Here is a 22,992-nt window from a genome sequence, read left to right as displayed (position 1 = left end):
AACAGAGCCACATGATACGAAAATTATATGCTATCTTCGCTCAACACCATCAAGAGAGGATAATAAATTCCCTAACTACATGGTACTATTCATACGTCGACACAAAATCAATACAGTTATATTGAAAGCATTCCAAGCAGTTAAATATACTTTATTAGTACCTCATACAGTACAAAAAGGCCAAATAACTATGAAAGTAAGGCTTGATAGAATTTAAATTTCATCTTGATAAAAGCTAATACTTAGCTTCCGTGACTTAAATTGATATATCTTGCGGTCATATAAACCCTGTATGTAAAGTGAAATCAAGAAACATTATCTTAGATGAAGTTAGGTTGTAGAGAACACGCAGATACAAGTAAGGCGACTGCTGGTACAAAATATGGATTTTTAGTGACAAAGTTCGTATGCTCAGTTAAACGAATTTTTCGTTTATATGTATCAGACACTACATGGTGTTAGTTACAATATATCGAATGTAAAACTGTTCTATAAAACTGAAGTGGATAAACGAATTAAAAAATTGAACTCACTCTCAACCGCTTAACTCTGTTTAAGCGACATAATTCCTCTAAATCCCTTTGTAATTTTCCCTGGCGTAAACGTTCTACTTCTAGTGATTTTTCAACCATAGCATGAGCAATGACTTCTAAAAAGGCGCGCTTTAGATTTTCACGAATTTTTGTCTCTTTATATTCCGATTCCGGTATGACTTCACCATTCTCTGTAATCTAAAAGCGTAACACTAACAACATAAGGGATTCGTAGTATATAAAATGCTAAAACAATTGTAACTACAAATCGGAAAACACACTTTCAGTATTATATAATTAAAATCCCAAAAACTGACAAAAAGTCATCAATAATCCAGATTATGATTAGAAATTTATCAAAAATACCCATTTAACCTTTAAGTTACAAAAAACGGCGAAAAACGTTAATACATAAAGATAACGTTTTTAACAGCATTGAATCACTGTGAAAATAGCTTGAGAAGCCCTTGATAATAAATACTAGTTAAATTAGATACTTATATATTTTGGGGGGGGGAAGATAGATTGTAGTTAGCAATGGAATTCAGAATGCCAGTTATGTAATATTTAGGATGTATTTAAATCTTAGTTTTTTATTTTAATCGGGGATTTAATTACGGCATCTTGTGCTTCAAATGCTAAGCACGTACTACACATAATTAGTCAGCTTAAATAGTCACCTACTTTTGCAGCAGGTACAAATCCGACTTCTTTGTAAGTCTTTTGAGTTATCCCGTCGCTGATATTCTTGACTGAATTATGATCAGTCTTAGTCGAAATACGTGCATACTATGCAAATTACTTTAATGTAGCCACTTTGTCACTAGCCTTATAGAATATAACTGTTACAATAGCTGCTAAATGGATTCAGTAGCTAGGTGAATAATGTGTTTAGAGTTTCGAGAGAAATGTACTAGGTTTGAATTCCAGAGTAAACATTAACTCTGGGATTCAGGTACATCTCAAATATTACCAAACGTGCTTTCCTGAATCGACTGATAACCACCATTCATCTCTCTCATACAACTTGTGAAGAAGCGACCACATAAAAGAAACCCACACAAGATGCACATATTCCAATTAAGACTAACCAAAATTTAGTCAAGAATAATAATAACAGGATAAATCAAAAACATGTACAAGTAAAATAAATCGACAAGACTATAATTTATGGATGAACTAACCAGTTATAAAAAAACAGATCTCGGATTTTGGAGCGAAATTCACTCGTCCATCTGGCCAAATAGCGTCTTGGCATTTTAGCTGATGTCAGTTTGTGATGAAAACCCGAAAATCTAATTCCTAACATTAACCATCAACTGTGAATCATAATCCTTATTCTTCGAACTGATTTGTAACCCTCATTTAGCCCTAGTAAGTAGGAAGACACTCATAAGGTCACTTTGGCGTCGCTCAAAGGTCATTCATAAATTAAAGTCTCACCAATAAATCTGCATTAAAATTTAGTAAACTCAGGGGCAATCGCCTTTATCTTGACTTAGAGAAAAAGCCGCTCGAAAATGTGACAAAATTGTAGGAAGATTACGTTTTACTTCTATATCATTTTGCAAGTGCGTCCTTTTGCAATATAAAAACCACCTATCTTTGTATAATATCCATTCAAGTCGACCAGTTATCAGAATTTAGAAATAAATTGGTTGTTACAAATAAATGTGGCATGTGAGAAACGTTTGAAAGGTGTGGTTATCGTCTATACGGATAAATAATAGCATGCTGGATTAATTACATATTTTAAAGTCACCTTGTCTCATTTGTAAAATTTTATCAGCTATTAACAGCTTAACTCTAATGTCGGACTTCTTTAACAGGGACGAAATCTATGTGCAATCATATAACAGCTCAATTTGCTGCAAAATAATGAAATAAGAAAGTGGTTATCTGAATCATAAGAACTTGAGTTACCTAAATAACTTAGGTCACACAAACACAATAAATGGATATCTGTCTTATTATCGACTTGTGTCAGAATCAGGAGGTGCATCACAACGAAATAAAAAAATGATATTTTGTAAACTTACTAGTCCATTGTTTATAAGATGCCGTCTCATCCGAGATGTAGAAAAATAGTTTACCAAATGTTTGTCCGTGAGGCTATTATATGCCTCCAAAAAGCTGTAAAAGATTTAGAATGTGGATTAAAATATTTGAAATTGAAGCCAACTATCAAAGTTTCACTACAAAGTTAACAAACCTAGCTTTACTCTTCACAGGCATTTCATTCCTAATTAAAACTTTTCGAAGCCGTCGTCAAGGAGAAAAGTCAAGTTCGGCAGTGCATTAAAACGTTAATTCAAAGACCAAATTATCAGTTTGCAAAAATCAGGAACCTGGGGAACCTTTAATAATCTTGACAAAGCTCATCTCTCACAAGATCCGGTTCTCTTTTAAAAGCATCTACAGAAAGAACTTGCATCACATCAGCATGTGATGGATTTCGCTTGTTGATTATTCGATGGGGAAGTTGATAGTCTTTCGCTAATTGACACTGGGATATAGATATATTAAAACATATACTTGAGGTATCCGCGTTGAAGCTCGCTAGTTTCTCTCGTAACCTAGGGTGCATTGCACTGGATACCGTGGATTCACCTATATCAAGCTTACTTAAGAGACTGAAAACATCGAGTTCTTTAATGTTCACGTTGTGCAGAGTGTATGTGTGGAGGTTTGTATGAACTGGAAGGGAGGTTTCTCTACGATATGTACATTGCTAAAGTAATTCGAGAATGCCTGAGTCTTACCATAGTCGGCCTCCACCAATGATGAAGAATTACTACCTCCCCATAATATTGGAATATTTCCTATTCTCTTAGATTTTCTACATTCAATCTTCCAGGTTTGCGGAGGGTCGAATCACAAATATTTCGAGCTTCTTGACATTGAGAATTTTTCTCGTCAGTACTCAGTAAAGCAAGTATCTCCCGAATTGTTCTCCTCTTACTCAGAAAGGTGCGAATCTCTTTACTGAATCATGGTGGGGTGTTTATAGGACTCGTTAGTGCAGTTCGAAAGATGTGAGGTGCAGTGACTTTCAAATTCAAACCACAGAAGTTTTATAGCCTATGTTTCGATGTTTCTATGAGTGTCTTGTCTTCTCTTGAATGTGTCAACTGAAGGTGCGGACACATCTGCTTATTGTTACAGATTTCGAGAATTAATGACCCGACGTTAAAACCTGTATGCCATGGGTATTTTGTTCGTTCTTCACGTTTCTAACCGCATAGTATGTCCTTTGAGATGTCTCGATCTAGTGGGAAGGAAAAGAGAGAATATATAGCGTCCAAAATCATTCCTAAGTATTCTACACATCAAAATAAGACCACCTCTTAATCTGCGATAGGACAGAGTAAAGAAGTCTAGCTTTTCACTCCGCTCTTTGCATGGTAAACCCAGTTCTGGAATTGCACGAGCGGCTGCCCTCTGTACTTTTTCCAAAATATACGAGTTACTATTTAAACAGGATCATGCAGTCTGAACAGAGTTTTCAAGCTTAATTCTCACTAAGGTTGTGTATACTTTATTGAACATAGTAGTATCTATTTTGGTGAATGTCAGTCTTAAACCCATAGGGTTCCAAACCCCTTAGTTACAACCTCTCAGCAGTGGACTGTGGTCTTAAGATCATGAATCACTGTCACCCCAAGAAACTTGTGAGACCAGACCACGGGTACACACACTTCCCCCTGTTGTACCTGTTTACTTTTGTATCTTCAAAATTCATGTCAGTCAGTCAGCTACAACGTAGGACCAGGCACATATGTGCATCGGTCCAGGTTGCCATACCGCATCAGCACAACAAGATGAACACCGGATTCATAGCAGTGGTTAGGTCAAAGGTGGTAATATATAATAGAAAGATTGCATATAGAGATATAGTACAAGAAGAAAAAAATTGGTTCGTAGAAAGAAAGATGTGAAGCGATTTTAATCTCTTAGTTTAAGGGAAGACAGGGAGTGTATACACCGACGCCATTGTGATCGATTCTGAGCCATGTCACCAAGAGTCTCCAACCATTGGTTACGACAGTCACGCGGACCCCAACCAAGTAGTCTGCATCTACCAACATGACTCAGACTAGAAGTTAGTGTAGACATACTTGGCCGCGTTGATAGCCACCAGCCACTCTTTAGACAAGCTAATCACAATATCTAAGTCTGCTTGAAGTGCTCAGGTATCTGCCTCTCCTTTTACTTCTCGCCAGATTTTTACATCATCAGCGTATAGCAGCAATGGGGACTCAACTATACTTGGGAGTCCATGTACATACAGTATGAAAAGTAAAGGACCTAGGATAGAACCTTGAGGTACTCCATTAATTACTGGTTTCTAGGTGGAGCACTTGAAATTTATTCTTGTCTTCTGTTTGCGACCTACCAAGAAATCCTTAAGCCATCTTAGGAGAGGTCGGTCAGTGCCAGGGCTTTCCAGCTTCAAGAGCAGTTTTGTTAGCACCTTATCAAATGCTTTGATGAAATCTTGATAGGCAACGTTCGCTGATTTTCCATTGTTTAGAGCCTTTATCTATTGCTTACTTGCTATGAAGAGTTTATAGGTATCATTACCAAGGTTTGATTTGATAATTTTAAATAAATTGGGCACTTCTGAAGAAGTGACTTACACTAAGCCACGAAATGTCAGAAAGTCTCATTTTTCTACTCACTGGGATACTACAAATATACTATTTATTTCTATAAAGAGGTTTGTTGTTCGGGGTAAACCTTTTCTGAAATCATGTTGTTCGATGTTTAATAGGTTATTGTTTTCCAAGAATGTCCTTACGGTCTTTTTGAGTGTTCTTTCTAGTATTTTAACTACTATGCTGGCGAGGCTGACAGGTCTGTGATTCGATGAAAGTCGTATTGGTCCTGTTTTTTCTATTGGAGTGACGATTGTATCCTTTCAGTTCGTACGTAACACACCTCGGCCAAGTGATATATTGAAGGTCACAGTTAATAGGGCTGCAATATATTGTGCAATTTGTCTCGGGATTTCAAGGTGCAGTTCATCCGCTCCTGTTGACTTTCCGTGTCTGAAATGATAAGAGCCTTAAGTACATCGTCTCGATGAAAGTTCATGGTTAGCAGACTGTTTGTCGACTTCGTATTTGGGTTTAGTTCTTCGTCAAGGAGAGGCCCCCGAGTGAACACTGCACCGAAATAGTTTACCATAGCACCTCCTTCTTCCTGACCATACTCTACCATTCCAAGTTCACTGCATTCCGTAATTAGGTTGATAATCCAATGCTACATCCTTGTTCTGTAATTTATGCATGAGAATAGTTATTTAAACGACTTGGTTACAGATTGTGCCGACAGCGTTTCATATATTCTCTAAGCCTCCCGGATTTTAATTTTACACTTATTTCTTAACGACTTGTAGTGTTCCATAATAGCTGCTGTGCCAAGGCTGATGACCTACCTATAGACGTAGCCTACATTGACTTCAGAAAGGCTTTTGACAAAGTACCTCACAACCAACAGTCAAATAAGCTTAGTAATATCGGGATCGGAGGTAATTCATTGATGTAGATAAAGGACTCCGTAGTTGGGCGTCAGCAAAGAGTATAAGTGAACTCGAAGTTGTCTAGCTGGGAAACTGTGCTCATCGGAGTGTTTGGGGGGCCAGTGTTGTTCCTGTTGTATGTAAATGACCATCCTCGTCTCCTATCATCATCGGTCTTATTATACGCTGACGATGTCAAGATATGAAGAACGGTAAAATGTAAATGTGGCAGTTTAGAGCCTCAAAATGACCTGGAGAAATTATCTTAATGGTCTCAAATTTGGCAATTGCCGACAAATGCTTCCAAGTGCATTGTGATGCATATTGGTCATCAGACATGTGTTGAGATAATGGATTCCTTTCGTTGATGATTCAACGGGATAGTCAATGGTCAGCTGAAATTTAGCTACCTGTTGTCCAGGAACACAATAACTTGGGAGTCATCGTTAGCCAAAACTTTAAAACTACTGCACACTACTGTGTGACAGCCACCAAAGGTTTTAGAACCCCATGGTAAACGCATGCGATCTTTATCCCTGTTGACGTTAAAACCTTTTTGACTTTGTATACAGTATTCGTTGTTCTTAACTGTGATTGTACTGTGAGTGAATTCAAACCAAATCTAAAAATATTTTGATTTGACTGCTTCTGATAAACCTTACGAATTGTCAAGGTGACGCACTAAGCGTTTCACGACCTTTTGACCTTCAAGCGCTCAGTAACCTTCATAGTGGTTGAACCACTGAAGCGTTGCTTAACGAGTTAAACTATTTGCTTCTAGTTTCTGTCCCAAGATTGTTTGAATCTGAGTCTCGTGTTACTACAGATTGCTGTCTATTAGTTCCCGTAGTAAATGTAAGCGTATTGTTTGTTTGCTGGGTCGTCAGCTCACCTTTTTCCTTCCTTTTCCAGCCCTCCTCACTCACGTTACTTTACATGCTCTCCTACTACACAAAGTGATTTCTCACTAGACACAAACCTCTACACGACTTTCTATTTTAACGTAAGGGATTTTGTTACGGAAGCACACGCGTATGTGCATAAGTTGGATTATGATTTTCGAGTGGTCTAGCCTGATACCACAAATAATCTTATAAATGGCTTCATGCACCCTGTCATTTATTTCACCACTTCCCGTGGTTATTGCTTTCAAACAAGCAATATATGAAAGGATTGTGTCGATTTTGAGAATGAGTTTATTCACCTCTCCATTGGCTTAGGCACACTGGTGTCATTTCAGTCTTCAGTAATAAGGATAGTAGGTTGGTGAACCTGTGTTAATCCCGACAGATTGCCTTCCGGTGAAGCCCCAGCTTCTCCTTGAAAATATTCACTGATGGGGCTGATACCACTTGTTCGGGTAAGGTGTTCCAGTCATTGACTACTCGATGCGAAAAGTGGGACCCCACTTTAAGTTTATTAGGTCGCGGTTTGTAAACCTTTTTGCCGTGACCTTGGTGATTATTAGTGCTGGAGGAAGCAAAAAGGTAAGACATTAACACCCAAATCATAATTAAAGATACGAAATGCCAGTATAAGGTCACCTCGCGTCCTACTATACGACAAGGGGAAAAGGTTTAGGCGTTTTAAACTCTCATCGTAAGGGAGTTTAGAAAGACTCTTCACTGATTTCGTTCCCACACGCACAAGTGAGTTTGCATCCTTTACCAGACATGGGCTAGCTGCTTGGATACAGTACTCTGAATGTGGTCGTACATAGGTGGGATATAAAATTCGAAATATTTCCTCGTCAAAAGATTTGAACGCTCGGCGAAGTAACCATAACGTACGAAAACCTTTGACAGCGGCTGCGTTGCTATGCTTAGTTGTTTTTAGATCATGACTTATCATTACTCCTAAGTCTATGTTCTTGAACTCATGGAAGAGGTTTACCATCAGTAGTATAATGGTAACTATTACCGTGACCGATGTTCATTAGCACACTTCCTAGAATTCATTTCTAAGCCCCAACCTTGAGCCCATCTAACTAAATCGTCTAAGTCAACTTGGAGATCCAAATAATCAGCCTCACTTTTTATTGTTCTCCAAACATTACGTCAACCGCAAACTAATTTTGACGACCTAAGCAACAGCGGTAACTCGTTAACGTAGAGAAGGAAGAGCAGAGGACCTAAGATGGTGCCTTGGGGTACGCCACTTTTGACCGACTTCTAATCGGATACCGCTCCACTGACCCTCACTCTGTCTGTGGTCACATAAGGAGTTTCCTATCCACTCCTGTACAGTATCTATTATGCCGAAGCTCGTAAGCTTCTGCATAAGATCTAAGTGTGAAACCTTGTCAAATGCTTTGCTAAAATCTATGAATATCAAATCGACAGACAGACCTTTATCTAAGGCTGCCGTCCAATCCTCTCTCGCAATAAGTTAGTTAGTCAAGCATGAACGCTTGTTACGAAATCCATGTTGCTCATGAGCTAACAGACTGTGTGAATCTATGTGGCTTAGCAACCAAATACAAATTATCTTTTCAAGTAACTTAACGACAATTCTAGTTAGACTGACAGGCCGGTAGTTCGATGCGAACCGTCTCAGACCTTCCTTAAATATAGGACTGATTATAGCGTCTTTTCAATCTCTAGGAAGTTGATCGAGTGGAAGGGACATGTTGAAGAATGTCGCAAGCGGTTTTGAAATAATGTCCGCAAGAGATGGCAGCAGTCGTGGATGTAACCCGTCAGAGCCCGGTATCTTAAAAGGTTTGAGGTTAGCTATCAACAGGACAGTTTCCTCAGTCACATGTAGAGATTCAATGGCTGGTATCTCGGTGCGATTGGGACAAGTATTTGTTACAATAAACGTACAGTAGACTTCGCTAAAATAGCTTGAGAAAGTTTCAGCTTTTGCCCGATGTGATTCAGCTAGTACATCCGAATTTTCGTATAACAGTAACGGGGGAATACCATCACTACATTAGACTATTTTGTATTAATTTCGAAAAATTCATTCCCAGAAGAGAAAGGAGAATTCTCACTATTTCCTTAGTTTCTATGTTTGATCATCGTTGTTTCCGAAGTATTGCTGACATTCAGTAGCAGCACCATCTTAGGAATCTAGATGTACGGCAACGTTTGTTCGGCACAGTGACGATAATTCGATTATTGTCACTATTTTGAAACACCAACTTCGGCTTCTTGGGAATGTACTACAAATACCACCCCAGAGAATTTCTACATCGTGTATCATGTGTTGACGCTGGGACTGGTTGGGAAAATCGGTGAGATGGTCAGTAAATGGCGTTGTGTCATGTTATGAACGAAAGCTATACAGGACTGGCTTCTGTTGGCTCTCCACAACTCTCTGGTCAGGGTCCTGGAGTTGATGCAACACAGTGGCTTGAGATGTTATCAGACATGGTTCAGAATAGAAGCCAGGGGCGATCCTGTTGCAACTGTTTTTATTTAAAAGTGGGAGTAACTTTGACCGAAATGACCCATTTTGGTTGTTTTTCTTAAATGATCTGTTTCCGCTATTTTTTACCCTCGACCATTTTTATTCATCATCTTTATACTTGCCTTGCTTTCTCTATCTCTTCTCAATTTCCATATTGTATGGCGCATAAATGCCTTGGTGCTCCTTTGTACCAGTTCTTATATGCTTAAATAGATAAGAGATTTTTGCCTGTGGTTCGCAAAATATCCATAGTCTATGACTGAGACCTATTAATTATATTGCTCATGGTCGATAGTATTTATAAGGATGCATACACTTTAACTCCTCATTTTGAGCATATTACACTATACTTTTTATTTTCCAGTTTTGCTTCACATTTCCAGAAAGATTTAGTCATAGAGATTATTCCGAATCCCGCTTCGTTATGAATAAATTCTCGATATTTTTCGCGAAACACTCACAAAAGTTAGCACTCTTATGCGCGGCCACAGCATGTTCACTATCTTATTATGTCCAGCCATATTATGAAGTTCTTTGTCGTTGGTCTGTCACACGACTTGATGTAGAATGGGAGGCAAAGCCATCTGAACGAATTTTACGAATAACAAAAGAAGTAAGCCTAGTTAACTTTCTTTACTTATTTATTTAGATTTGTTCTCAATTCAATATGACCGATTATCAGAAATCTCAGTTAGATATATTTCTTACGCCTGTAGATGAGTCACTAGTCTTAGGTTCTTTACGATCACCCGGTTATGCATTTATTGGATTGCCTTACTTTTTTGGATATGAAAGTCCCTCTGAAATCCCCCTAGATTCACTAGACTTCTATCGGTAAGTTTAAGAAGACAAATTAAAGGTATATCATAGTTAGCCTTTTTTTATCAGTTTGAATTATAAGCTAGGATTATGTAAAGAACGACCGAAAGTCATGAAATACTTATGTTTTTCTATGGTAATAACTCCTCTCTCTCGTAACTACTGTCAACTCGGTTCACCGGTAAATGTTTTATTATAGACTAGGTTCTTCAATTATATGCATCTCTTTATCCTGGTAATAATAAAACTGCAACTAGAAAGTCTCTTTAACTTTTGTTTAGAAATGAGAAATATCTACGATCAATAAATGAAGAGACTAGCTAGACATTTAGTGAGGCATAACGAAGGTTCTTCTATAGAAACAGCCTTGTGTAATCTTTCTTTTACTACAATAAGAAGCAAAGACTAAACAATTTTCAGATCTGAAAAAGCTAATGAGGTGTCAAAACAGCTATAAACGAATGCAACCTTTATTTTAAGCTACTAAGACATTGCAATAATCATGATCAGTTGTCATAAAAATAAAGCAGGCACATCAGAGAATAGGTAACAATAGGTAGCTCTTTGATTAAGCGAACAAACTGATGGTTAACGGAAATGTCGGTTGCTTTTCAGATATCCTAGCAACACAGCGACTAGTTACTGATTGGTTAAAAAAATGAGCGCCCCTGCCACTTAGCTACCATTGTGAAGCAAAATAGAAAGTGATTCGTCCTCAGTGTAGGCAATTGAGGCAACAAAATAAGCAGTTCTACACTTTTCTAATTACTTATCGACTGTACACTTTACGAACCATCCTATTGGTTGTAAATAACATCAAAGAGATCACCAGAACTTTGATGAACCTAGTCTATATTCCCAGCCAAACTGATTGAGGTATCAGTTAAAATATAGGGATCGGTCTTAATTTAATCTAACTAATCATTTCATTTTATAAAAACAAGAAAAGATCCTTTCATAATAACCAATTAAAAGTCGACTTAACTCTCATCATCTACAACGTCTTAGGTTTCATAATCATTTTAGAAATAAAATATCCATTGATGCTATTATTCATTCCAATTGTTACTCATCATAAGGTTTTCCCACTTCTACCTCCACGTAAAATTGTTGTTCCTTGGTTCGACCACTGTGCTAAGATTTCGTATTTAAACAGTGGCTATTACTCTTGACTATAGTAAAAAGCAAATTAGTTGTAATTGTTAATCATTTACTTTACTTGCCTAAGAAGTCTCATCAACATTGGTGTGTTTATTGCTAGGTGGAATTCCAATACATATACTGGAAGTTCTTTTTTTCTGATTTTCGTCGGTCTACTCCACTTGTGGCTCAAACAAGGTGTTTGAAGCAAACACATTGCACAACAGTTCATTTTCTGTATCATTCAACCTGTGTAAAACATAACTACTGAAAGTAGAGAAGACATCATCAACTAGTATCTTCCTCCAAACGTTTTCCATGTAGGGTAAAATCTTTGACTAAATGAATTTAATGTTGGGTATACAAAGTAAATCAGTTGATAAGACTGTAGGTCATGTCAATCGGTATATATATATATATATATATATATATATATATATATATATATATATATCCCCAATCTCTATCTACCTTGACCCGTTAGCGTAGGTTCATGTTGTAAATTGACTGTTAATGATCAGGCTAATACATGACATCAGTCTAATAAACCAGTTAGCCGTTAATCTAAGCCATGTAGGAAGTCCCAAACTTTTTGTTTGGGGAGAGAGGCCATATGATATTACGTGAAATTAATCTCTCGGTAGCTTGGATACATACGAATCAATGTGTTGTGAACGTTAACATCTAGTTTCTATCTCAGTTCATTGGTCTGTATTTTTTTTACTGTGAATTAAATGAGGACTAAACAACAATTCATGGCTATTTACACCTTTCCATCGACCGATTTTAAACCTAGACTTATTCTCAAGTCTTCTCATAGTGTTATAATTTGCTATCATAGCTAGATTTTAATTAAACAAAATATTGTTTTTCTAAATAGTTCTTATCCCGTTGTGTATTATTTATATGCTAAGTTCTATAACGACAATAATAATAAGTTTTATTTCGGTTATGTATTATTATCACTATTTTTTATGTAGACCATACTTTCCTTATGGACCTTTTTCGAAAATTGGCAAAGATCGTCTAGATCTTATGAATTTACCTGAATCAGCTTTGAAATTCCTTATAGCACGTGAAATTATTCGACTTCAAGGAGTTACAATCACAGATCAAAAGTTACCTTTATCAGCTCGTAGTCAATCACTACTTACTATAAATTCAATCATTGGCAGTTTTTATTTATCATATCAAGTGAGTTTATTGTTTTCTTTTTCTTTTTTGATTAATATTATTCATAAATTATTTAATAAATTTCTTGTAATATTTATTAGTTTATCATAAGATCAGATTAAATACAACCTACCTCATAACTAGTTTTCATCTAAGCCCCGCATATATATATTGATATACATATTTGATAGAAATAGGTGTCCACATATTAAATCTAATGAATATGCAAACTGAAATAATGAAAACGTTGTTTTATAGAGCTTATAATACATGAGTCTTATTCCACTTCAAAATATTTGTGACGATTTTCTTTTACATTGACTAAAATATCTCTACATTGGTACAAGAAGGCACCAAACAAATATGCTCCACATAAATCATTTGATTTGTGTGAGGGCTGGGATACTTCCCAGGTGCCCAAACCGAAACAAGTGGTTTTCTTGGGGGGGGGCCACACCCAGAGCTTTCGACCTAAAGGTCTGATCCATATCGCAGTGGAGCAACGTATGGAGATGCAGTCACATGGTAGCTGGTGATCAACGATTGGTTCATACACCATTTGTTCCCTCAGGATACTGGAGCCCATGTGCACCATTTGTTTTGAATGAGGGTTTTCCAACTCCCATAGGTGGACCCTCCGTGTCCACAAACCCTGTTAAAGCTCTGGATATTCACTTTTCGTTCTCTCAATTTCGTAAACAATAATAATGTCGCAAGAAGACGGTGAGTAGGACTTTCCTTTCAGTGGTTGTATGCACGTGACCATGTAAGAGCATATGGAGAGAGAGAGAGCGGACTTTCCCCACTTTCGGCCGTACCAGGGCATTTGGGGACATCTTGACAAGTTCTATAGAGTGATTACTAGTATAGGGGTTGTGGAGATTATTAAGTTTTTGATTGAGATCACGAGGAGTCCCACAATAGGACGAAACGGCCGTCCAGTGCTTCCAGGTTTTCAATTGTGGTGGTCTAACATCAATCGGTTCATGATCTCAATTTATAAAGTGAGACTTCAGCCCCTTAATCGTCACACATTCCTTAACCCAAAGTGTTTTCTTCATTCTAGAGTCTTGTGTAAATATGATTTGTCTGACTAGCCCAACGTATTAACTTTTATTTCTCTATGTTGTGGCAACACTGAGGTATCTTTGGTCATTCAAACAGGGTTTGTATCAAGCTTAATTTATAGGTCATTGTGTTATTACTGTTGTAATTGAAGATTTCATCATTTTGGGTTACAAGTTTTCCCAGATTGTTTTGATGATTAACATATCCGAGACTATTAGATTGCCGTTTCCAATGTGGATTTTATATTATCTAATATTCTGTCTATCAAATTGTAAGTACTTTCCTGCCGATCCTTTTTGATGATGACAAATGTGTTGTCTATATAGCAAATCCAAATTTTCCGTCTGAACATTAAGAAGACTTAAGTTTCTTGTCTCTGCATTATTACTTCTGAAATGAATTCGGTCATCGATGATTCCATATAAATTATCTGTTGCAATACATCCCGTTGTGTAAGAAGCATAATCGGGAGAGAAGGAACCCCTGAATGGATGTACATTCATTTTATTGATATCCAGTAGTTCATCAAATCTACCCTCATAACAGCACTTCATAATTGAAGGATTTTCAATATTCTTTAAACAAATAAATTTAAAGAAACATTTCAATCTCAACGCAAAAATCTCACTAAATCATTTATAAAATTTGCTTTGGAATTGAGGCAGTTGTTTACTGACACTCACTAAACTATTGATGTGCTATTAACATTACAATATAAAGTTTTCCAGATTTCTATCATTCACTATCATTCTTTTTTTTGATGGAGTTTTGTTCTCTGAGCTGGATGGTTTAGTCGTGGAGCTTTCGTCGTTCTTCTGAACAACATCATCAGCACAAACTTCAGGTAGAAGTGAAGTGTTCGAATTTCTCCACATGTGGTTCACAGCTTGTCCTGTACACCTCGATGTTGATTGGTTCTTGTTGACCTTAAATCAATCAACATCGAGGTGTACAGGACAAGCTGTGAACCACATGTGGAGAAATTCGAACACTTCACTTCTACCTGAAGTTTGTGCTGATGATATTGTTCAGAAGAACGACGAAAGCCCCACGACTAAACCATCCAGCTCAGAGGACAAAACTCCATCAAAATCATCCACCTGAGCTACAAATCTCCACCATCTCACTACCATTTATTACCTATCTATTACCTACGATAATCGATTTACAACATTAATAATGATAATCCCTTTATTTAATGCTGTAAGTTTTGTTGCCATAAGAAATCTTCGGCATTTTTCAGTGATCAGTATCTGCTACTTATATTCCATTACGACCTTTTTATCATTCCACCTGTTATAATTACTTTCTTCGTCATAAATTAAACTATTGACTTCATGAATTCTAATGTATTTGTCTTTCATTTCTATGTCTTTTTAATCTAACTTCATCGCCGCCCAATTGATGACGTTTTAAACTGTCCATTTGTTTTAAATTAATCATATTATTTGTCAAATTCTCTTGTTCTTGTCTTTCATGTAATTTTCAATCTACATAGACGATATTTCTTCTCAACAGAACTACCAGATTACCTCTACGTGTATCGATTGCTTCAAAATTATTAATCTACACTTTTATATATTTGTCTGGACTGTTTTTTCAACATCAAATCATATTAGCTTGGCGTAGATATTGTTGTTTACGAGCTGATCAAATTGTTTGCAGTCTAGGTGAATCATTTAGACAAGGTGGTCTTCAATATTATGATTGGCGTTTACGGTGGAATCAATTTTGGGCGGAACGACAAGAAGAATTCAAAGAAAGAAAACGGTTGATTAAAGCAAACAATCATGATGAAACAGTCAGTTATGATCCTGTTATGAAACACCAATTGGAAAATGAAAAATCTGCAGAGAGGAATACTACTCAAACTGGTATGTTTAAGTTAGAAATTTTAAGTTTATTCAATTTCTTATTGATACAGCTTCCTCTTCCTTTTTCCATATTAGTAAAGTTGTTAAATATGTATAATATATCGAAATAATTAGTGTATCATTCATCATGCGAAACCTTTTATTCAACATGGTTATATATGTATTTCTTTCTAATCAGTCTCTTAAATTTCTTATCTATATCAGTTATCATCCATTTAACATACAAGACAGTTTCGAATTGACAGTAAGTGTTGTTGGTTTTCTATGCAAACTCCACTGTATTTTCCCCCCATTCGTGCGGGAGCATAGGTCACCCACCAACATTCGCTGTGGAACTCTGTACTGGAAAACTCTTTTTGGTTGTTTCCAGTTGTTATTCATTCTTCTGATATCTGGTTCCAAGTCCCGACTCAATGCGTTCCTTGGTCTTCCTATTTTCCTTTTCCCTCCAGGATTCCATTTTAGGGCTTGCTTTGTGATGTTTGATGATTTCCGAAATATATATCTTATCCACCTGAAGCGTCTTTTCCTAATTTCTTTTTCATCAGGAAGCTTGTTTGTTCTCTCCCATAGTAGGCTGTTGCTGATTTTAGAAGCTAACTGGTTTTTAAATAAAATAATATTTCAGTGAAGGAAGTTCTCTTTTCAACTATTTCATTTGTCAGATCTGTATGGTTGTATTCTTAGTCATTTTTTAGAAATACGGGACCCGTTAAGTCATTAAACAAAATAAAGACTTTTCGGCAAAGAAAAACCAGGTGGCTAAAACACTGTAGCAGACATTTTAAAGAACAGTTCAACTGGCTTTTTGCTACAGTTTGTAAGGCGGACGTAGTTTTGCTAAACTGTTCATGAATACTGGTCGCTTCAGGTCATGAGAAACAACAGGAATCCTCTTGTGGTAATCACGAGAGAATCAGTCTGATTGACATGATGTCTAAAATATTAGGATTTACAATCACCCGACACCTAACTCTATCTTATAAAGAACAAACCCATAAAAATCAGGCTAATTCCCGACCTAAACTTGAGTGTGTAGATCAAATATTCACCGACACTCAATTGCAACTGTATTTATATCAGATGAGTTTTTGTGGAGATTGTAGTAATTTCAGTGGTCAAGATCATGAGTCAGTTCAACTGACTCATGTTCTTAACCACTGAAGCAACTGTATTTCTCGACCTTATGAGTAATTCCTACTGGAAGGAGTACATAAACCTTATGAAAGTTTGTTTTCTCACTTAATATTAGTCGAGCTATATTGTCATCTTAATCGCCTAATGCGTTCCTCACTTGGATCAGCCGTTGTAAGAGACATTGAGTAATAGAGTACAAAATTGGTCACAATTATTCAATCGATTGTTTTCTTTTCCATCCTCTAAAACTCAAGTTTAGTTTAGTGTAATTTCCATCTTTCCATTCTTCAATCTCTGTTTTTTTTTCTATTTCGGACCGTATTTTTTATTGTATCCTCTATCCCGACCGTAGCTGCTACCTTGACGCGGTGGTCGGGCTTGCCTATCTTGACCCAACCGAGCTATATTGGCTGGAACATATGTTTCTATAGGTTCTACCATGCCAGGTAGGTTGATTGGAGAACGGTAAGACTAAAAGCAGCAACTCAAGGTCTGAGGGCGAAGTCGTACTGCTGACTGTAGAGGGGTGTGACAGCAGTAAGGTGTTTCCCTCGGAAAACCATCATCTGCAGCGATGCTGCCTTCTCGCAAGGAAAGAAGGGGTTAGAAAAGGTCGACCCTAAAGATGTCACGCCTCACCTTACCTCGCGGATCTCCGTCTTCGGCGGTAAGGCCCTTTGAAGAACAGAGCTAACACATTAAAAACCTCCCACGAAAAGGCCGTGCGCGACCGGCCTCGAGCAGTTGTCCCCTGGGCTCTGTGGTCACGCTCCCAGGTCGTTAAGGCCGACATTAATCCGACTTCTTTTTCAGGTTCCTCAAGAAACACCCTTCCACGGTGTGGGAAGCCGGGAATTGACACCAGCCCTCATACCCGTAACAGCACACGAGATCAAGTTGGTCACATTCAAATCCTTCCTACACCTCCTAATACCTCTCTTATCTCCCCGACTAACCCTTCTCACATCCTTTTATCACCTCGCACCTCTAGGGTAAACGATTCGAGTACGCGGAAAGTTATTCCTGGTCTCCTGAAACCACGCTTTAAACTACATGTAGGAGTTTGTAACGTCCGAACACTGTGCCAAATAGGACAACAAGCTTCCTTAGCTAAAACTTTAGAATCTCGCGCCATCGATGTGTGCTGCGTCTCCGAAACGCGCATACAGGATTCAAGTAGCGTCATTCATTTGACATCACCATGTCAAAACAAAGAACCAACTCGATTCACACTTCGTGTATCTAGAAGCCCTGATTCTGCTTCCCGTGGCTTGGCCGGCGTAGGTATAGCATTGAGTCCTAGGGCAGGAATAACTTTCTTAGAGTGGATCCCAGTAGACAATCGTTTGCGCGCTGTCCGACTGAACGGAACAGTAAGGATCCGGAAAGATAGGGACACTCGTCGCTGCCTCTTCGTCGTCTCTGCCTATTGTCCTACTGACTGCAGCTCAGATGATATAAAAGATGGGTTTTACAGAAAGCTTTCGGACCTTCTCCGAAAAGCTAGGCGCTCTGATGTAGTAATAATGGCCAGTGACTTTAATGCTCAAGTAGGTAAACTAAGCGATAGGGAAAGACACCTAGGTGGATCTTATGGTGTCGTGGCTCAAAGAACAGATAATGGCGACCGTCTGTTGCAGCTATGCTTAGATAACCGCCTGGTTCTTGCAAATATTAACTTTAAGCATAAGGAAAAACATCTTTTAACATGGCGACCCCTAATTCGTCCCAACGTTGGACCCAAATAGATCACATCGCTATCAGCCAACGATGGAGGGGCTCGATAGAAGACTGTCGCTCATTCTGGAGCACATGCTTAGATTCAGATCATGCTCTAGTACGAGCGCGTATCTGTCTGCGTCTTACCGGACGTAGGAAAGACGCTGCAAGGAAACCTCTTAGGGTCCTACTTAATGATAGTCAAGCTAAGAGTATATTTCAGGAACAACTAGGAAAACAGTTAGACAGTCATGTATGTGATGTCCACCCCGAGGCAGCATGGAACGATATCCGAAAAGCTGTGGAAACAGCAGTGATATCTACTAGTACGGCAAACCACAAGGTTAGGGAGAAACACTGGATCTCAGCAGCACCTACCACACTGATAGATGCTCGAAAACTCATTCTATCTGGATCTGAACATAACGAAAAGCGGAGTCAGCTTAAGCGCAAGCTGACAAGAAGTCTACGCAATGATCGTGAACAATGGTGGGTAGCGAAAGCGAGAGAGATGAAAAAGGCAGCGGCAATAGATAATACCAGACAATTGTTCAGACTTGTTAAGGAAACCGGTATTACGAAACCGAGTATTAGCGAAACACTGTCAGAGAAAGATGGACATATTATACATTCTCAATTCAGGAGGTTGGATCGATGGGCAAGACACTTTAGGGATCAGTTCAACTGGCCTTCAGCCACACTTCGGTTTCCCACGATCTCCAGTCAACCTGAATGGCAAGTTAATGTAGGTCCTCCGTCGCTTTACGAAGTTGAAAAAGCCATAGGAAATCTGAAACGAGAGAGCAGCAGGCCCTGACAGGTTTACTCCTGAGATTTTTAAGGATGGTGGTTCAGTATTAGCAGTGAGATTAACTGAGGTCTTAGGTAGAATTTGGGAACTGGACGTAACCCCATCTGACTGGTCTCAATCACTGATTGTGCCAGTCTATAAGAAAGGACAAAAGTCCTCTTGTGACAATCACAGAGGAATCAGTTTGACCAATATAGTGTCTAAAATATTAGCTTCAATAATACTTCGACGCCTAACGACAGCTCGTGAAGAGCAGACTAGAGAAAACCAGGCCGGTTTTCGACCTGGACGTGGTTGTATAGACCAGATATTCACAGTACGTCAGGTTTTAGAACACAGATACGTTCAGACGCCCCACAATCATAGTATTTCTCGACCTTAAGGCGGCATTTGACTCTGTTGATCGTGAGGTTCTATGGCAGTGTTTGTCACTGAAAGGAGTTCCAAAGAAGTACATTAGCCTTGTGAAGGCTCTCTAGTCGAACACAACTGGTCGAGTGAGAGCTTATGGCGAACTGTCATTAGAATTGATTACCTCAAGTGGTGTTCGTCAGGGCTGTCCACTCTCTCCATTCTTGTTCAACTTTGTCGTCGACGTACTTTTAGAGATAACACTCTCCTCATCTAAATTTTCAGGGGTTGAACTTCTACCAGGAGATTCACTTGTTGACCTGGAATATGCCGATGACATAGTTCTATTTGGTGAAGACGCTGACAAAATGCAGAGTCTTCTAACCACTCTAAGCAGCAATGCAAGCATGTTCGGGATGCGATTCTCCCCCTCGAAATGCAAAATGTTGCTTCAGGATTGGGTTGCATTGACACCCGAACTAATGATAGGGAGTGAAGTAGTTGAGCGTGTCGACTGCTTCACTTATTTTGGAAGTCTCATCAGCCCTTGTGGTCTGGTGTGTGACGAAATCTCAGCACGGATACAGAAGGCTCGACTAGCTTTTACCAACTTGCGTCATTTATGGCGTAGGCGAGATATCCATCTATCAACCAAAGGACGTGTTTACTGCGCACCAGTTCGTTCCGTCCTACTTTATGGCAGTGAAACATGGCCGGTAAGAGTAGAGGATATCCGTAGGTTACTAGTATTCGATCATAGGTGTCTTCGAAATATTGCTCGTATATCCTGGTACCGCCGAGTAAGTAATGCAGTTGTTAGGAAACGGGTACTAGGTAAAGATGGCAAATCGATTGATGAAGTGGTGAAACTTCATCAGTTGAGATGGCTGGGACACATGTTACGTATGCCCAACAACCGACTGCCTCGACGTGCTATGTTCAGTGGTATAGGAGTAGGTTGGAAGAAAGCTAGGGGCGGCCAAACCAAAACATGGCACAAGTCCATGAAGTCACTGGCAAGTAGACTGAGCCATGTTGGTAGGTGTAGACTACCTGGTTGGGGACCGCGAGATGATAGCAACCGATGGTTAGAGACCCTGAATGACATGGCTCAAAATCGTTTGCAATGGCGTAGGTGCATCCACTCTTTGTGTTCTCCCAAATTTTGATCTCCTTATTCCTCCTTGTCTCTTTTTTTTTCTCCTCTCAAATTTATTTCACTGGATTATACTCTTTAAGTAACATCTCCAAACACTAATCTCTCCGATTACTGCCTATACTCTTACCGCCTCTTCTACTATGGGATGTGAATCGGCAACTGCATCTCTGTGCTAATGTGGTATGGCAACCCGAACTGACGTACGTACGTACGAAGTTCTATGTTGTTAGTGACTGATTGACTGTATCTTCTATATTATTTCCTACCTTATGCTTTTCAAACTATTAATTTCTTCTTTGACTTTGCTAATGTAAGATGTAGCAAATTTGGATGACACTTACTTGTCAAAGATCTGACACAAGTAACTAAATGACTTGTATCATGATTAATTAATAAGTACCAAAATTAATTAATCACAATACGAGTCAGTTTGTTACTAGTATCATGTCTTTTACAAGAAGTAGCAGTCAAATTTGCTACATCTTACATTAGCAAAGTCAGAGAAGAAATTAATAAGTATTTGGCAGTGCCCCCAAATGCATTGGTGCGGCCGCGGGTGGGAGAGTCAGATCTCTCTCTCGAAATGCTCTCACATGGCCATGCCTATACAGCCACTGACAGGGAAGTCACACTCATTGCTTGCTCACAGCGGGGGTGTTGTTTACAAAACTGGGGGGACGATGAGCGAATATCCAGAGCTTTAGCCTGGTTTGTGGATATGGAGAATCCACTCAGGGGAGTTGGAAAACTCTGATTCCAAACCAATGGTGCACATGTGCTCCATGATCCTGAAGGAACAAATGGCGTATAAACCAATCGTTGGTCACCGGCTGTCATATGAATGCATCTCCTTACGATGCTCCATTGCCTTATGGATCAGAGTTTTAGGTCAACGGCTCCTGGTGTTGCCCCCTAAAAAACCACCTGCTTTGGTTTGGGCGCCTGGGCAGTATCACAGTCTACACACAAATTAGGTAACTTGTGTGACGCATATGTACTCGATGCCCCTTTTTACCAATATTTATCTGTTCAAATAAATGAAAATTTTGGCACTTAATCAATTTGAGTTACTGATCAAAATAAGGTTTATTTTCACGTTAACATTACTAATATTGATATACTACTACGCTAGATAATTCAATTTTTATGTGAACTTTACATCATTCACATTAATTTGTTTCTATTTTCATTAGATTATTATCTTCCTAAATCTGAAGATGCTCCACTTGACTTATCAGTAATGAAACAACAACTCTCAAACGATAAAAACCAAACTAATACAAATTATCTTCAAAGAAATCGATTCAATGTTTCCGGCAATGAATTATGGGCTGGAGACGGTGATGGTATTAATTTAGGATGGACTGGAATGTTGGCTATTGGGTTAATGCCAAGAATAATATCTTCATTATTTAGTTTGTTCTCTTCACCAGCAACTAGTTCTCAACGTTATAATCAATTAACTGAATTGGAAGTTAAAACAATCACTTAACTTTATTTTCTCTGCTTTCTTATTGCATATTAAATACATGTAAATAGTTTATGAATGAAGTATAGTTTTTTATCGGTTATATCTGCTTTATTTTTGGTGTATCATGAGGTAGAATATCTAGGTAAGAGTATATTCAATGGTGTAAATGTTTATGTCTAGCCTATAGGTACTTTTGGTACTAAACGGAGGAGGGCTGGAGCCATCCGTGTGAAAAGCTGACACTAAGAAGAACAGTAGATGCTCACGACTCAGTTACTTATTTACACCTGTTACCCCCCCCCTCAATGGGGCATAAGCCGCCGACCAGCATTCGCCAACCCATTCTACCCTGGGCCTTCCTTTCTAGTTCCATCCAATTGTTGTTCATTCTTCTCATGTCTGTCTCCATTTCCCGGCGCAATGTGTTCTTTGGTCTTCCTCTTTTCCTTTGCCCTTGAGGATCCCAAGTGAGGGCTTGCCTTGTAATGCACTTGGATGCTTTCCTCAATGTGTGTCCTATCCACTTCGAGCGCTTCTTCCTGCACTGGAATCTGGTTTGTTTTTTCCCACAATAGATTGGAAATCTCAAGGTCAAAGAAGAAGAGGAAGACCAAAGAACACATTACTTGGAGAAATGGAGACAGGCATCAGAAGAATGAACAAGAATTGGATAGAACTTGAAAAAAAGGCCCAGGACAGAGTGGGTTGGAGAACGCTGGTCGGTGGCCTGTGCTCCACCGGGGGGGTAACAGGCGTAAGTAAGTAAGTAAATCTTTATTTGTACCAGTCTTGGTTTTCT

At 38.6% G+C, this 22,992-nt stretch overlaps 2 protein-coding genes across 3 annotated transcripts in view; one reads left to right on the top strand and one right to left on the bottom strand.

The window, feature by feature from the left end:
* The window catches only part of MS3_00009445 (uncharacterized protein), a 61,490-nt gene extending 58,675 nt beyond the window's left edge, over positions 1–2,815 (bottom strand). The window contains exons 1-3 of the mRNA XM_051217815.1: positions 2,746–2,815; positions 2,573–2,666; positions 534–731 (exon numbers count right to left, since the gene is read on the bottom strand). The gene's annotated coding sequence lies outside the window, so the exon portion shown is untranslated. The remainder of the gene's footprint in view (positions 1–533; positions 732–2,572; positions 2,667–2,745) is intronic.
* Positions 2,816–6,765: 3,950 nt separating this feature from the next.
* Positions 6,766–22,626, top strand: MS3_00009444 (uncharacterized protein). 2 transcript variants are annotated; one of them, XM_051217813.1, is made up of 6 exons: positions 6,766–6,912; positions 9,836–10,084; positions 10,121–10,305; positions 12,411–12,624; positions 15,170–15,545; positions 21,916–22,626. In XM_051217813.1, exons 2-6 carry the CDS (start codon positions 9,896–9,898, stop codon positions 22,212–22,214), a joined length of 1,263 nt encoding a protein of 420 aa, XP_051064237.1. In that variant the 5' UTR covers positions 6,766–6,912; positions 9,836–9,895; the 3' UTR covers positions 22,215–22,626. The 2 variants fall into 2 exon arrangements, with proteins under 2 accessions (XP_051064237.1, XP_051064238.1); XM_051217814.1 differs by lacking the exons at positions 10,121–10,305; positions 21,916–22,626 and having other exon boundaries at positions 6,766–10,084; positions 15,170–17,377.
* Positions 22,627–22,992: the final 366 nt, after the last annotated feature.

This window comes from Schistosoma haematobium, chromosome 7 (genome assembly GCF_000699445.3).
Source record: "Schistosoma haematobium chromosome 7, whole genome shotgun sequence".
Classification (NCBI taxonomy): domain Eukaryota; kingdom Metazoa; phylum Platyhelminthes; class Trematoda; order Strigeidida; family Schistosomatidae; genus Schistosoma; species Schistosoma haematobium.
The sequence above is the reverse complement of the archived record's forward strand: the minus strand, read 5'-3'. Positions and strand labels throughout refer to the sequence as shown.